This window comes from Primulina tabacum, chromosome 18 (assembly GCF_025594145.1).
Source record: "Primulina tabacum isolate GXHZ01 chromosome 18, ASM2559414v2, whole genome shotgun sequence".
Classification (NCBI taxonomy): domain Eukaryota; kingdom Viridiplantae; phylum Streptophyta; class Magnoliopsida; order Lamiales; family Gesneriaceae; genus Primulina; species Primulina tabacum.
The window spans coordinates 25,632,691-25,647,193 of record NC_134567.1 but is presented as its reverse complement, the minus strand read 5'-3'; the positions used below and the strand labels follow the sequence as shown (position 1 = coordinate 25,647,193).

General features: G+C 33.6%; 2 protein-coding genes and 2 long non-coding RNA genes across 5 annotated transcripts; 2 read left to right on the top strand and 2 right to left on the bottom strand.

Moving 5' to 3' along the window:
- Positions 1-373: 373 nt before the first annotated feature.
- LOC142533803 (uncharacterized) lies at positions 374-4,338 on the top strand. Its single transcript, XR_012816811.1, has 6 exons — positions 374-938; positions 2,930-3,110; positions 3,270-3,407; positions 3,543-3,638; positions 3,739-3,889; positions 4,197-4,338. It is a non-coding gene; the product is annotated as an uncharacterized LOC142533803 (long non-coding RNA).
- On the bottom strand, positions 2,532-5,686 carry LOC142533802 (subtilisin-like protease SBT4.13). The gene is made up of 9 exons (XM_075640699.1): positions 5,363-5,686; positions 5,158-5,249; positions 4,791-5,037; positions 4,209-4,719; positions 4,030-4,127; positions 3,724-3,942; positions 3,536-3,647; positions 3,240-3,453; positions 2,532-3,157 (listed from the first exon to the last, which is right to left on the bottom strand). The coding sequence occupies exons 1-9, from the start codon at positions 5,551-5,553 to the stop codon at positions 2,616-2,618; spliced, it is 2,226 nt and encodes a 741-aa protein (XP_075496814.1). The 5' UTR covers positions 5,554-5,686; the 3' UTR covers positions 2,532-2,615.
- LOC142533804 (uncharacterized) lies at positions 4,604-5,393 on the top strand. Of its 2 annotated transcripts, none has more exons than XR_012816812.1 (3): positions 4,604-4,771; positions 4,857-4,956; positions 5,100-5,393. It is a non-coding gene; the product is annotated as an uncharacterized LOC142533804 (long non-coding RNA). The 2 variants fall into 2 exon arrangements; XR_012816813.1 differs by having other exon boundaries at positions 4,846-4,956.
- A 3,843-nt stretch (positions 5,687-9,529) lies between the features above and the next one.
- On the bottom strand, positions 9,530-13,191 carry LOC142533148 (subtilisin-like protease SBT4.3). The gene is made up of 9 exons (XM_075639811.1): positions 12,960-13,191; positions 12,088-12,179; positions 11,730-11,976; positions 11,166-11,664; positions 10,990-11,084; positions 10,691-10,909; positions 10,501-10,612; positions 10,215-10,428; positions 9,530-10,127 (listed from the first exon to the last, which is right to left on the bottom strand). Exons 1-9 carry the CDS (start codon positions 13,151-13,153, stop codon positions 9,625-9,627), a joined length of 2,175 nt encoding a protein of 724 aa, XP_075495926.1. The 5' UTR covers positions 13,154-13,191; the 3' UTR covers positions 9,530-9,624.
- Between the last annotated feature and the right edge of the window lie 1,312 nt (positions 13,192-14,503).

The following is a 14,503-nucleotide window of genomic DNA, read 5'->3' as shown; positions in this document are numbered from 1 at the left end:
CAAAATTGGCTAAGGTCTCCAGAAAGAAAATTGATGAATCTGACCAGATTCTTGAAATAATCTTTGTAACACCCCAAATAATAGCCTAACAATTTTAAACTAAAATAAAATAATATAAGTTTTATTCGGGAGAATATTTGGAAAAAAAAATGTTATGCATAACACGATTTTGTTATTATCATATAGTTAATAATGAGTTATTTTAGATAAATATAATTAATATTTTAGTTGAATTCTTATTCCGGGCTGTTATTTTGTTATTTTTATTCAATAAATTATCATAATTTGAGAAAATGATCGGCAAATTAGACGAGTGTGAGTTAATTGATGATTTTTAAATGAATTCGAACCCGAGTTGGTGTCGGTTCAGCAATATAATAAAATTTGTGACTTGTCTTATAAGCATATGTTTAAATATAATAATTCTAATGATTTTGGTAGCATGAATGATGACTTAATTTGATGAGTAAATTTGGTTTCGAAATGAAAATCCTTCCTCGACTTATTTGAGGATTCCGATTAAGTGATCGAATTAAAATAAAGGTCTCAGGGGCGTACACTTATATTCCAAAATTATTTCGCAAAAACTCTACAATAATAAATTTGTGTGTATATTATTGTTATTAATGCTTGTTGATTCCTTTTATATTGGAATTCAATATTCTATTGTGTTGGTGATTTCCTGGTTGATACATGTATCATATCAGTCACCATTTGGTTCCAGTATGTAGAAGTGCTGTATGTGAGAATATATGTGAGTCACCTCTTGTTTTCGTATAGTCAAATTGTTGCATGAATGGACTATGGAGTATTGCTGTGGGTGTTGTTCTATTATGTTGTCATGTGAGCCACATGTTGGTTCTTGCGGTTCGAAGTCTTGTATCTGAGCCAACTCTTGTTTACCATATGGTCAATGTGCAACATGACTAGATTCTATGGTATATATGTGCAGCATGACTAGATTCTATGGTATATATTATTCTGTTTATCATGTGAGTCACCTCTTAGCCTCTGTGGATCAACATGCTGGGTGTGGAGATACATGTGAGCCATCTTGTGTCTCTATAATCAGCGTGATGCATGATAGGGATTCTGATATGCATTTAGTTATTCCGTTCTTTCTAAATTCTACCATCCTTTCTTCACTGTGTATTTTTCTTGTTGCTGTGAAATCTTTTGTCGTTATCCTTGAGATCGAATTAGTGGTTAAATGTAGAAGTGTAATTAATGAATAAGTTTTCTTTAGATAATGATCCAGACGATGACGATGAATACAGAGAATATAAGACAATTCGAAATATCAATGCTTAGGACTTGGATTTGTGATTTTTTGTTTTGTAAGATTCAATTAATGATATTGGGTATTTAGTTTTTTTAAACAGAATTTCTATTAAAAAATTTAAGGACATAAAATGGGCCGACTTAAAAAGAAAACTATATTTTTAACTACTCGTCTATTTTATTAAGAGCATGTCTTTTGTGAGACGGTCTCACGAATTTTTATTTGTGAGACGGGTCAATTCTACCGATATTCACAATAAAAAGTAATATTTTTTCATGGATGACTCACATAAGAGATCCGTCTCATAAAATACGATCCATAAGACCGTTTTACACTAATTTTTGCCTTTTATTAATTATTTCATGCTATTCAATTGAGAAAATCCATACATTATACTCTTAGTCAGTATCACCAGTGCTAGATGGAAAAATTACTAAAAAAACTAAACAAAAATAACATACACGATGTTAACGATTGAAATTGGAAAGAGAGTGACATAAATATCCAAAATTATAATTTTTCTTTCCTTTGTTCGCCATCCTCGACAAGGATTAATATAATACAAGTTAATTAACTAATAAAAGATTTCATTGATTATTAATTAGTGGTGACACGTAAATAATGAGTTGACATTTTATTCAAATGTGAAACACTCTGTAAAATTCGTACAGAGCTCTGCACAAATTTCGGCTAAGATAAGAGTAACATCATTCCTGCCTAGGAAAAGTCAGTTTGGAACTTGTTTCCTTCCCACATCTGTTCTAATACTCAAATTTTAAACTGTGTTTTTTTAATTGAGATAAAGTACTCGCACCGTAAATTTTGAAATGCAAATTGGAATATTTCGAATCTGTTTCTGACAGCTAGAAAAGAGTAAGAATGCAAAAATAATTCTAACATGCAAGAGCATTATGGTTGGAGTAGGTCTTTTGTGAGACGGTCTCACGAATCTTTACATGTGAGACGGGTCAACACTACCGATATTCACAATAAAAATTAATACTCTTAACATAAAAAGTAATAATTTTTCATGAATTACTCAAATAAGAGATTTGTATCACAAAATACGACCCGTGAGACCGTCTCACACAAGTTTTTACCTTAGGGTCTTGCAATTAAGAGGTGCGGGATTTTATTAGTTCCCAGATCCAATAAACCAGTCAAGATCACATAAGCATTTGGAGCAACTCTTAGGATGAAAAATAAGTTCGTGCAAATGAGGAAATTGTAGTTGATTTTGTAGGGAAAAACACAATCTTGTTCATGCACTAAACTTTTATTATACAATAAAAAAAAATTTGTGTTTGGTTGGATAGAAATATAAATTATTGATCTAAATGTTATCTGTATACACAACAATTGGGCTCCTGACGTTATGAACGCCATCAGACCACTCCAATGATGCAGACAACACTGTCTTGTCACGTATCGTCCCACTAATACTCACGGAAAACGATTGCTTTTGGTTCAGTGCGGAAAATTTAAGGATGCTAGGATTCACGGTGATGTTATAATATGATCTTTTGCTGATAATTGCCTTGTATGTCGAATTTGCGGATCCTTTATTAGTAACAGTTCTGTTGAATTTTGCTGTGAATGGTGTGGTCTTTTTACTTCCACTGGCTGTAACTATAAAAGCCATCGCAGGGTAGTTCAGATCGCCGGTTGTTGAATTCTTGCCTGGACATTGGACATGTACTCCAAATATTTTACTAAGGGTTGACTCATCATAGCCGGAGCCGCATAGGAATTTGACATAATCATCAGTTAAAATCTCGTAGATGAGACCAGGATCAGCAGCTTTGACCGGATCGATATGGCCTGTTCCGTAAGATAATTCAGCCATTGGATCCTTTTTGGCATTCATTCTCCATGCTACAAGGAAAAAACACATTTAGCATATGAAGCAATTATGCATCTACAGCCTATAATTTCTTATGATCAAAACTTGAATTACCAGTTGTCATGAGAGCTGATTTGATCGCAGAAGGTGACCAATCGGGGTGAAATGATCTAACATAGGCAGCTGCACCGGTGACATGAGGGCAAGACATCGATGTCCCAGATAATATATTATATTTCACGGATCGCTTATCTTCGGGGTAAGGTGAAGGTGGACTCACAGGTGAATATGCTGCTATGATTTCAACTCCAGGGGCTGTTACATCTGGCTGTGTATGCAAATATTGTGTTACTACGTCATCGTATCATATTCTTAAATGAAGTAGTAACTATATTTTGTTCCCTACGTACCTTCAAGATATTTGGAAAAAGTACGCTTGGGCCTCTAGAAGAAAATGAAGCAACCGAAGGGGCATCAAGATTTTTCACAACTTCACTCTTGAGTATGTCCAGGGTATGATTTCTGCATTAAAGATTGGTTATTATAAAAATCTCGCTATGCTCGAGTTTGGGTATTATAATTGATGTTGGATTTTTACTTCGTGGAATTGAAGTATCTTAGCAAGTCACTGAAGCGAGGTTGACTTAAACCAGAAGCTGGAAATGGAACGACAGATGCAACATCTGGAAACTTTTGAGACTGAACGACTGAACCGACTGCTCCAGCCCTGTTGACTTCTCGCATGCCTTTGTATTCGGTGCAAAGTACGACCTTGCCTTTTACTTGATTTCTATCTAAACAGTCAATACGACAGGTCCTGAAATTTTCAAACAGAAAATGAATGTTATGTATAAATTTTGGTGTAACAATGGTGAGAATTCAAAAATTCAAGAATTGAACTAACTGAACACTCTCTCCTATGCATTCACTACTCGCGACTTCTTCACCATATGCTATGGGAAATTTTTGCCCTTTCAAGTCGAAAGGATTGACCGCTTTTCCCTGTAGGATGTTGCATAATTTGATCAAAACGTGAGCCTAAAGACTTTGTAATGAACAATATATTTTTAGAAAAATGCATACCGTAATTATAGTTCCATTCCCAAGAACAACTTTGGTGATGATACTCCTATCAGTAGTGCTAGCTGCAACCGTGAAAATCCATGGAACGGTGCTTGAAACCTTTGATTGAGACCCACCATTCCCTGCTGATTGTACAACTAAAATGCCCTTTTGGAAAGCATGAAGTGACCCGATCGCAACCACATCATCTTCCAATCCAACTGGCTGAGTGCCTCCAAGAGAGACAGTTATGATATCAACTCCATCAGCTATGGCGTCGTCGAAAGCAGCTAATATATCTTCAGATGCGCATCCTAAGCCGTCGGGGTGGCAAACTTTATATGCGGCTATTCTTGCTGATGGTACCCCTCCTCTCGCGGTCCCGTCAGCGAAGCCATAAAAACTGGTACCTTTTACATAGTTTCCAGCTGCTATCGATGCTGTATGAGATCCGTGGCCTTCTATATCTCTCGTCGTCGTATAACTTGGCGGAACAAAAGGAGGGGCATAGAAGCGGGCTCCGATTATTTTGCTGCATACGGAAAATGCAATATTAAAATTTTATGAACAAGCATGAAATGACGGTGAGAAAGGTGTTTTTACTTATTGCAAGTGAAGTTTTCTCCTCCTTTACACGCTCCTTTCCATTTCCTTGGAGGATGGCTGAAGCCCTTGTCGCTAAAACTCTCTGATTCTGGCCATATTCCGGTGTCAATGACTCCAATGATGGTGTCGCTCTCGACCGTGGGATTTCGATGAACTTTTTCAGGTAATCCCATGAAATCCCATGATCTTGTTGTTTGTGTTCGAAGAGTCCTACTTGGAAAAATTGATATTACTTCTTCTTTCCCTGTATTTCAATTTAAGTCGTTGCAAAAACTTAAAGTTACTGATTTTTTCCCTCTTTTGAAGACGTACCATTGGGAAACAGAAGGCAAAACATGTGAATATGGAGACTATAGAAGTTTACTTGCTAACTTTTCCCGCTCTTCATGTGTGAGATAGGCAGCAAAACCATTGAAACTCCTCGTATAACTTCTGACCAATGATCGATCTCGAAACCTTCAGGAAACACAAGAAAATCTCAAGATCGATGGTATGCACAAAAAGTTCGATCATTTTTCTTGAAACCTCATGTCTGTAAATTAAATTTGTGTTAATCGTGTTCATGATACCTGGTGTCCACAACTTCTTGAAGCATGTTCAAGTGGTCCGTCGAATATGATTGTTCCTTTTCACCATGATTTCCCATGTACACTATATAAACCTTCCTTTCTTGGTCAGAAGCGCGACAACAGATTATCCGACCCAAAACACACAGAGCAAGCAAATGGTAGGAAAGTATGAGAGAATGCTGCCGAGCCATTGTTTGATGATTGAAGAATGAAACAAAGACAAGTGAATGTGTCTTTTGTTTTAGCCATTTGACGTCCTTAAATAGGGTGAAATTTCATTTAATAATTATATATGAAGGGTTGATTTCTATTATTGATTGAGATTTGTGCATTAATCGAAGTAAATCTTTGTTTTGGATTTCATATATTATCAGACTTTTAATCCGTTTTCCTCAAAATCAAATTGCTGATTTTGGGGTCAATTTTCATGATGACCGATTATTAAATATAAATTTCAAAGACGTCATCCAATAGTTAAATATTAAAAAAATTAAAAATTTCGTTAATTTCGGTCAACGGGAAATCAGCCAGGGATTGCATGCACACACAGAAAAATATCTGTGAGAATTCAAATTTTTGGAGATGTAATTATTTATTTAATTATAAATATGTATAAGATTATATTTTCGAAATCTTTGTATTAGGTTAAGTAATAAAAAATTCGAAATTTTTAAATAATAAATTATATTCAAAATTTACAAGCCAATAAATACATGATATTTTAAATTCAGTGCAAGACATGTATTAATATCGAAAATCAAGGCTGAGATATCAATCAAATTTGGAAGAAAGTATTACATACAATGTAGTTTTTCTCAATAAGGAAGCTATCAAATTTCAGTGCAGTCTAGATACATTATGAATTTGTATAATAAAGCAGTTTACATTCAACCATCCAGTCGAACATCAAATTTCAAAAGTTAATGATACTTCGTGAACACGTTTTTCCAAGTATGGTATGCTATTAAGTATGGAAGAAACATCTCGAATTATGGAAGAATTATCTCAAAATTTTGGAATGAATATTAACCGAATTATGGTAAGATTTTCACCTTATCACCTATAAATATCACCTTATGCTATGTGAAAATTCACACCAAAAAAAATTCAATCATAATTTCGAGAATTTTCTCTCAAAGTGCTCTTAAGATTTCGAGTTTTTTCCCAAGTTCTGTCGAGTATTGAAGTTCTACTGCCGTTCATATCTAAGGAGGATTTTTAGCCAAATCTAAGGTAATTGAGCTTGTTTTAAAAAGTAAAATTCGGTTATCTATTGCTTCGTTTTTTTTAAAGTTAGGTCGAAGGCAATTTTTCTTCTGTCCCTTATTGATACGATTACTGTAATTTCTATGTTTTGGTACTGTGAGTATTCAATTAGCCATGGAAGAGAATCTCAATATGTGATATGTTTATGGCACTTACACGGTGGGATTGTGATCGTTATACGGCATCGCCCTTATAGAAGTAAAAATTAGAGACTGATAACATAAACCATGGAAATAGATGAATCTCAGTGCCTAGGCCAAGCTGTTGTTACGTTTATGCTTAAGATATATATTATACGAAATATGCTATGCGTGATATGTTATTTCGAAGATCATGTGTATTTGGTATGTATGTACTCAAACAACCTCTACTTACTGAGTGGCAACCAAATCACTCACCTCTTACTTTACCCGTCCCTCAGTAAGTCTGAAAAGAAAATTGGGGAACATGAACAAGACCAATTTTGGGGTTGATAATAAGAGGAATCGAGAAGTTTATTTTAGCTTTATCTTATTTGAGTTTTTAACTCAATTTGTAAACGTTTCTGCATATTTTTTTGTTCTAATAATTTATGTGGTAATGATAATTTTATGATTGATTAGGAGTAATAAACTGTTTTTTGGTTTATACTGTACTACGAGACTTGTTATTTTCAATTGTGTGGTTGTAAAACAACGTCAATGTCAATTAACTCCGGTCTCGAGGTTTGACGATATTAACTAAATATCACACAATTTTTTTTGAAAAAATCAATTAGGAGTATGATGCAAATCTTTATCTTTAATAATTTGTATAAATCTTTGTTTTTAAAAAATATAGGTAGAATGAGCAACACTGATAATTGAATTTTTTCTCTTTTTATTTTCTAAGTAATCATAAAAATATAGTCATTTCATTTTTTTAACATCAGTAGTTTTAAAATTTTTATCTACTTTATTTTAGTGACTGCTATAAATAATTTAGTTATATATCTATAATATACTATGTAATAATGCATCAACCCCTTAGAATAATTACTTTGATAATTTTAATAGATAGAAAAAAATACTCTTTTTCAATCTAATAAAAGATATTATACCAAATATTTTAGTAAATTCTAAAAATAACTAAATAATTTCTTAACCATAATCAATAACTTAAATTTTTTAAAATTTTAATTACATTAAAAATTTATGCATTCAAATTATCGTGTATGTTGGTTACTAGTGTACATCATGCTAGTTCGCACATGCTGTATAATATAACAAAAGGGGTGGCTTTTGAGGTGAGTCTATGCTACACCGAGAGTTCTACTTTCGGTGTATCTATATAAGATGATTGGTCGATCATCTCACTTTAAAATAGAAAAATATTGATGAAACCTATATTTTTTATTTTTAAATGAGATGGTAGACCAATTATTTATACAAAAAAACAAACCGATAATATATCTCCTAGTATAACATAGACTCACCCGTGGCTCTTGTACCACTATAGCGTTATGTTTGCCATATCAAACTATGTGTTGAGGTATTATAATCGGGGAAGGCCCTGTTTAGGGGCCTAAATTTTAAAGATACATATATGTTATGTTAATCTGTCAGTCTCTTAGTTTATTTATCCATATAAATTTTATTATATCAGTATTCTGTGCATTTAACAGATTATATATTATATTGCATTCTAATAATTAAAATCTATTTTGAAAAATAATTGCGTAAAAATCCGATGGCTTAGAATATATTTTTTTGTTACTTAAAGAATTAAATATTTATATTATTGTCATAATATAAAGTATAGCTTTTAAAAGTTTAATACTCATTAATTTCACTCGATGTTGTCAAAAAAATTATGATCTATTGTTAAATAGTATATACTGAAAGATATATCTCTACATTGAAGTGTTTATTTAGAATGTCACCTACATGCATGGATGCTTCTCTATTTATTGATTTAAATTAAATATTAATCTAACTCATATAACTAGAAAATAGTTTATTTAGTTCAATGATATGTGATTATTTTAAAACAATTAAAAAATATTATTTTTATTTCTCAATAACACTTAATTGTAGATTTATTTTGTATATATATAGCTTAGCCTAGCTATGAGGCCCGGGGCCGAAGAGGACGGAGGGTGATCGTCGGTGTTATGAGGTTGCGCGGACAATGAACGGCTCCTGGCAGGCTTCTAAGCGGATGGAACATGAATGAACCGATTTTACACTGGAAGGAGAGGGATTTCGAAACTATTCAGTTATGAGACTGTGCAGTTGAAGAGGATCTAAAAGATTTGATATGTACTACTCATATCAAGAAGGTGTATCTTCTTCTCAGTTGCTCATATCGAAGGTCTAACCATTTTTGAGTCAACTGTGCATCTTCTTTTCGAGCCTTTTATCATTTAAGAACTTCAAAATTAAGCGTGCTTGACTTTGGACAATTTTGGGATGAGTGATCCCTAGAAAGTTTCTCGCGTGCGTGTGAATAAAGAGGACATAAGTACCATAGAAAGACATGTGTTGGTACACTAGGCACTTTCGTCGAATTTGAGGTGTTACAATGATGCTCATGTGGCTAATAGCAATCAGTCTCAAAGCACAAAGAACTTAGCAACATGTAGGAAAACTTGAGATAATAATAGAGTTTCGCAGTTACTTTGGGGAATGATACTTTATCAAATGTTAACTGGTTTTCTGCTCAGTCTTGGTGCGTAGACCTTACAAAAGTCTTCTTGTAGACATATTTTTTTGACAAGTTCTTTTAGACATATTTTTGGATTGTTTTTCTTCGTCGCTCTGATGTTTCTTGACATTTTATTCAGCATTTTCAATCAAGTTTCTACATCTAAATGGCCGTGATTCTGTTCATTCACAGACAATCAGCAATAAACTTTTTTCATACTAGGAAAAGATGCTGAATTACTTCATGTAATATAACTTTATTATTGGTAAGATAGAAATAATCAATTCTTCATCTATGCTTTATGTGGATATACAACAACCGGGCTCCTGACACTATGAACGCCATCGGACCACACCAACGACTGCAGACAACATTGTCCTAGCACTTAACTTCCCGCTAATACTAAGAACAAAAGATTGTTTTTCATTCAATGCCTTGAAATTAAGGGTGCTAGGATTAACGGTGATATTATAATCTAAACTTGTGCTGGTTATTGCTTTGTATGTTGAGTTTGGGGATCCTACATTTGTTACTGTCCTGTTGAACTCTATTGAGTATGGCGTGCTCGTGTTAGTTCTACCCGTTGTAACTCTAAAAGTCATTGCAGGATAATTCAGATCGTTGGATGTTGTTTTCTTGTCAGGGCAGCGGATAGTTTCTCCAAATATTGTGCTTAGTTTTGATGCATTGTATCCAGAGTTGCACAGAAATATGATATAGTCGGCAATTAAGATCTCGTATACGAGGCCGGGATCAGCAGCTTTGATTGGATCAATATGGCCCGTGCCATAAGAAAATTCAGCTTTTGGATCCTTGGTGGCATTCATTCTCCATGCTATGAGATGAGCCAAAACAATATATTAGCGTACAAAGCAATGATGCAACTACAACATTTAAATTTCAGTAGAGAAACAAGAATTACCGGTTGTCATGAGAGCTGATTTGATTGCAGAAGGTGACCAATCAGGGTGAAATGATTTGACGTAAGCAGCTGCGCCAGCGACATGAGGGCAAGACATTGATGTCCCGGATAATATACTGTATTTCACAGAGCGTTTATCTTCAGAATCATCTGAAGGTGAACTCAAAGGTGAATAGGCTGCTAAGATTTCAACTCCAGGGGCTGTTAGATCTGGCTGTACGTATGTATATTTTTAGTCCAATACATTCACAAATGTGGGAATAGCTGTATTTTATTCGCGATGTACCTTCAAAATATTTGGAAAAATGACGTTTGGGCCTCTGGAAGAAAATGAAGCGACGGAGGGGGCATCAAGATTTTTCTCGACTTCGCTCTTGAGTATGCTAAGAGTTGGATTTCTGCATCAAAGATTGATCAGTATAAATGATTTGTTATCCTGGAGTCTCTCTATATGTTAATTTGAATATCAGATTAACTTAGTAGAATTGAAGTAGCCGTGTACGTCACTGAAGCTTAATTTGCTTAAACTAGAAGCTGGAAATGGAACGACAAAGGAAACATTAAGAAGCTCTAAAGTCGGTACGACGGAACCAACTGCTCCAGCACTCAAGGCTTTTATCATGCCACTGTACATGTTGCAAAGCACAACCTTGCCTTCTACTTTTCTTTTATCTAAACAGTTTTCACGGCATAACCTGCATTTTTCAAACCAAAAATTAAAATTATATCTATGTTTTGTCATAACCATGCTAAGAATTTCAAGAGTCTAACTAACTGAGCATCCCGTTCACTGCATGTGCTCGTCACTTCTTTCCCGTATACTGAGGGAAAACTATTCCCCTTCATGTCGAAGGTATTGACTGCTTTTCCCTGTTAGAAATGGTAAATATAATCAAAATGGGAGCTCAAAAGATTTAGTAATGAATCGTATATTTTCAGGAAAATGCAAACCTTAATTATGGCTCCATTCCCAAGGATAACTTTGGTGAAGATACCTCTATCTGTAGTGCTAGCTGCAGCAGTGAAAATCCATGGAATGGTGCTTGTAAGAGGATGTTCAGGTCCCGCATTCCCTGCTGAGTGTACAACTAAAATACCCTTCTGGGTAGCGTGAACCGCCCCGACAGCAAACACGTCGTTGTACAATGTTTGTGGCACAAAAAATCCAATAGAGATGGTTATGATATCAACTCCATCAGCTAGAGCATCGTCAAATGCAGCCAATATATCTGCAGACTTGCAATCCGAAAAACAAACTTTATATACAGCGATTCTAGCAGATGGTACACCTCCTCGTGCAGTCCCATTAGCAATGCCATAAAAACTGGTCTCTTTTACGTAGTTTCCGGCTGCTGTTGATGCTGTATGAGATCCGTGGCCATCTGTATCCCTTGCCGAATCAGTTTCCGACGGCCTATCCGAGTTGTAGTACCGAGCTCCTATTAGTTTGCTGCACACACAAAATGCATGGTTAAAATATTAAGAATATAGAAATGAGAATGAGAGGGATTTTACTTGTTACAAGTGAAGTTTTGTCCTCCTTTACACACTCCTTTCCATTTCTTGGGAGGAGCGCTGAAGCCTTTGTCATTGAAACTCTCTGATTCGGGCCATATTCCGGTGTCAAAGACGCCAACAATCGTATCACTCTCGACTGAAGGATTTCGATGAACATTTTCGGATAATCCCATGAAATCCCATGATCTTGTTGTTTGTAGTTGAAGAGTTGTACTGGCAAAAATTGATACTACTTCTTCCTTCCCTGAATTTCAAATTGCATAAACTTCCAACTTAACTGATTTTTTTCTTTTGCAGGCATATCATTGGGAATTAGAAAGCGAAATAAGTGAATATGGAGATGATAGACGTTTACTTGCTATCTTTTCCTGCTCTTCATTTGTGAGATATGCAGCAAATCCATTGAAACTCCTCGTATAACTTCTGATTAATGATTTACCTTGAAACCTTCAAGAAACACAAGAAAATTTCAAGAATGAGTTGAATGGCATGTTGGAAGTTCACAAAACTGAATGGGATGTTGGATGTCTGCAGCAATTAATCATAAAAAAAAAAAGAAGAAGATTAAAATTACCAAAAATTAAAAGATGCCTACCTATTATCCATTTTGACAACACAGCGGTCCAACATCGCGAATAGGCCAAAATAAATATGTATGCAGTTGTCATGTAAATTTATAAATCAAAAAATTAAAGAAATAGAATAATACTAGAGTATTGCATCACAGTGAACTGTTCTGCAGTTTGTTAAGTTGTATTCGCTGTGATTTTCAAGTTTCAACACACAAAAGGTTAGATCATTTTTCTTGAAATCCCATTTTTTTTTTGGGAGAAAGACTCGGTTATTTCAACAAATGGAGTCGTTTTGATTACATGTCATGTCCACCGTTAGTTTTAAACATTAAATTGATGAAATTGATGGAAAGACAGATCAAAATTTATAAATGTTTAAGACTAAAGAGAGAACTGAAAGATTTGGGGGATTAAACCGGGAAAATAATCAAACATTTGAGACTGAACTGAGTATTTCTCCCATTAATTTTAACCATTAAATTGACGAAGGTATCAAACTCCGGCTAACTTTTGAAACTCTTAGGACTAAACCGAGAACACCAATAAATTTGAGACTAAACCAGAAAAATGATCGACTGAACCGGGATTTTCCCCTTTTTTATATAAAAAAACTCATGTCTTTAAATTCAAACAACTTTAATATTGTTCATGGTACCTTGTGTCCACAACTTCTTGAAGCATATTTTGGTGGTACGCCGACTTAGATTGTTCGCTTTCACCGAGATTTCCCATGTAAACTATGTAAACCCTCCTTTCTTGATCGGAAGCAAGACAACCGGCCGACGTCAAACTCGAAAGACACAGAACAAATATAACGTAGGAAAGTTTCAGTGAATGCAGCCTATCCATCGTAGAATGATTGAAATTTTAAACAAAGTTCGACTAAGTTTTCAATATGAACGCCTGTTTATGTTTAGCCCATTGACATCCTTAATTAAATAGAATGAAATTCCATTTAAGAATTATATTTAGAGGCTTATTCCGTTGATTGATTAATATTCGTGCTTTGCCATAAGTGAATCTTTTTTTTTTTGGATTCCAAATTACTGATTTTTAGTTGAATTTGCTTGAAAGATTTTGACCTCTTTTTTAATTAACAAAATCTCAGACTTTTACTGAGTTTCCAAAAGATGCCTTTGATTTTTAATTTTAATTTTTTACTTTTGGTCAATGCAAAAATGGACAGGGATTGCATATTAACGCAAATTAAATATAATATATATTATACAAAGATTTTGCATAATAAAGATAAAAAGTTATCTCTTGATATAACCAATTGTAAATGACTGATATCAATTTTGATAATTATTAATATGTTTGCAATAACTATTCAAATTATTATGTTTGCAAAATTTTACTATATCTTATATTTTATCTCGAATTTTACAAAAGATATATAAAAACATTGGTTTACTCAAATTAAATGTCAACCATAAACTAAAATTATATGCGTAATTTGATTTGGTTAATTCGTTATATCGATTATTAATTTGAGTTTATTTAATTTTGTTAATTAATTTTTTAAAATTTGAAAAACAAATAAAGTGAAGTTTAGGGGACGATATTCATTATTCATATTTTGATTATATTTTTTTCTAAAAAAAATTATTCAACTGTCTTTGTTTATTGAAAATATTTACTTAATCTTCTTACTTAGAAATAAATTAAACAAGTTTGATTTTCGATAATTGTATTTATTGGTGACCCAATCAAGTTATTACACAATATTATATATATTATTAATACTAGCGTCCTCCCTTTTGTTTGCATTACCTGTTAATTATCTGATTTTTTTAAAACTTTCAAATTAATGACTTCCATATTTTTTTAATTAAGAGTAACATAGTAATTTAAAATATAGAAAAAATTTATGATTGAATTTAAAATATAGATTATAAAGATATGACTGTAATAATTAAAGATATGCTATTTTACGGAAATAAATTTGAAGTCAATTTATTAAGAAAAAAATTTGACTTAAGTTTTGGTGATTTTAAAACTAAACTAATTCAACTAAATTATATTTGAAAGTTCCGTTTCCACGGGGTGAATGTGACGAGGGTGAGTGTTGTGTGTATCAGAATGTAGGTGTTGTGCGTAGGTGTTGTAACACCCACGATAACATGCAGCGAAAATTATAGTTTAACACATTAACACACAACTGGAATGACAATAATACGAGATACGAGAGATAAATTA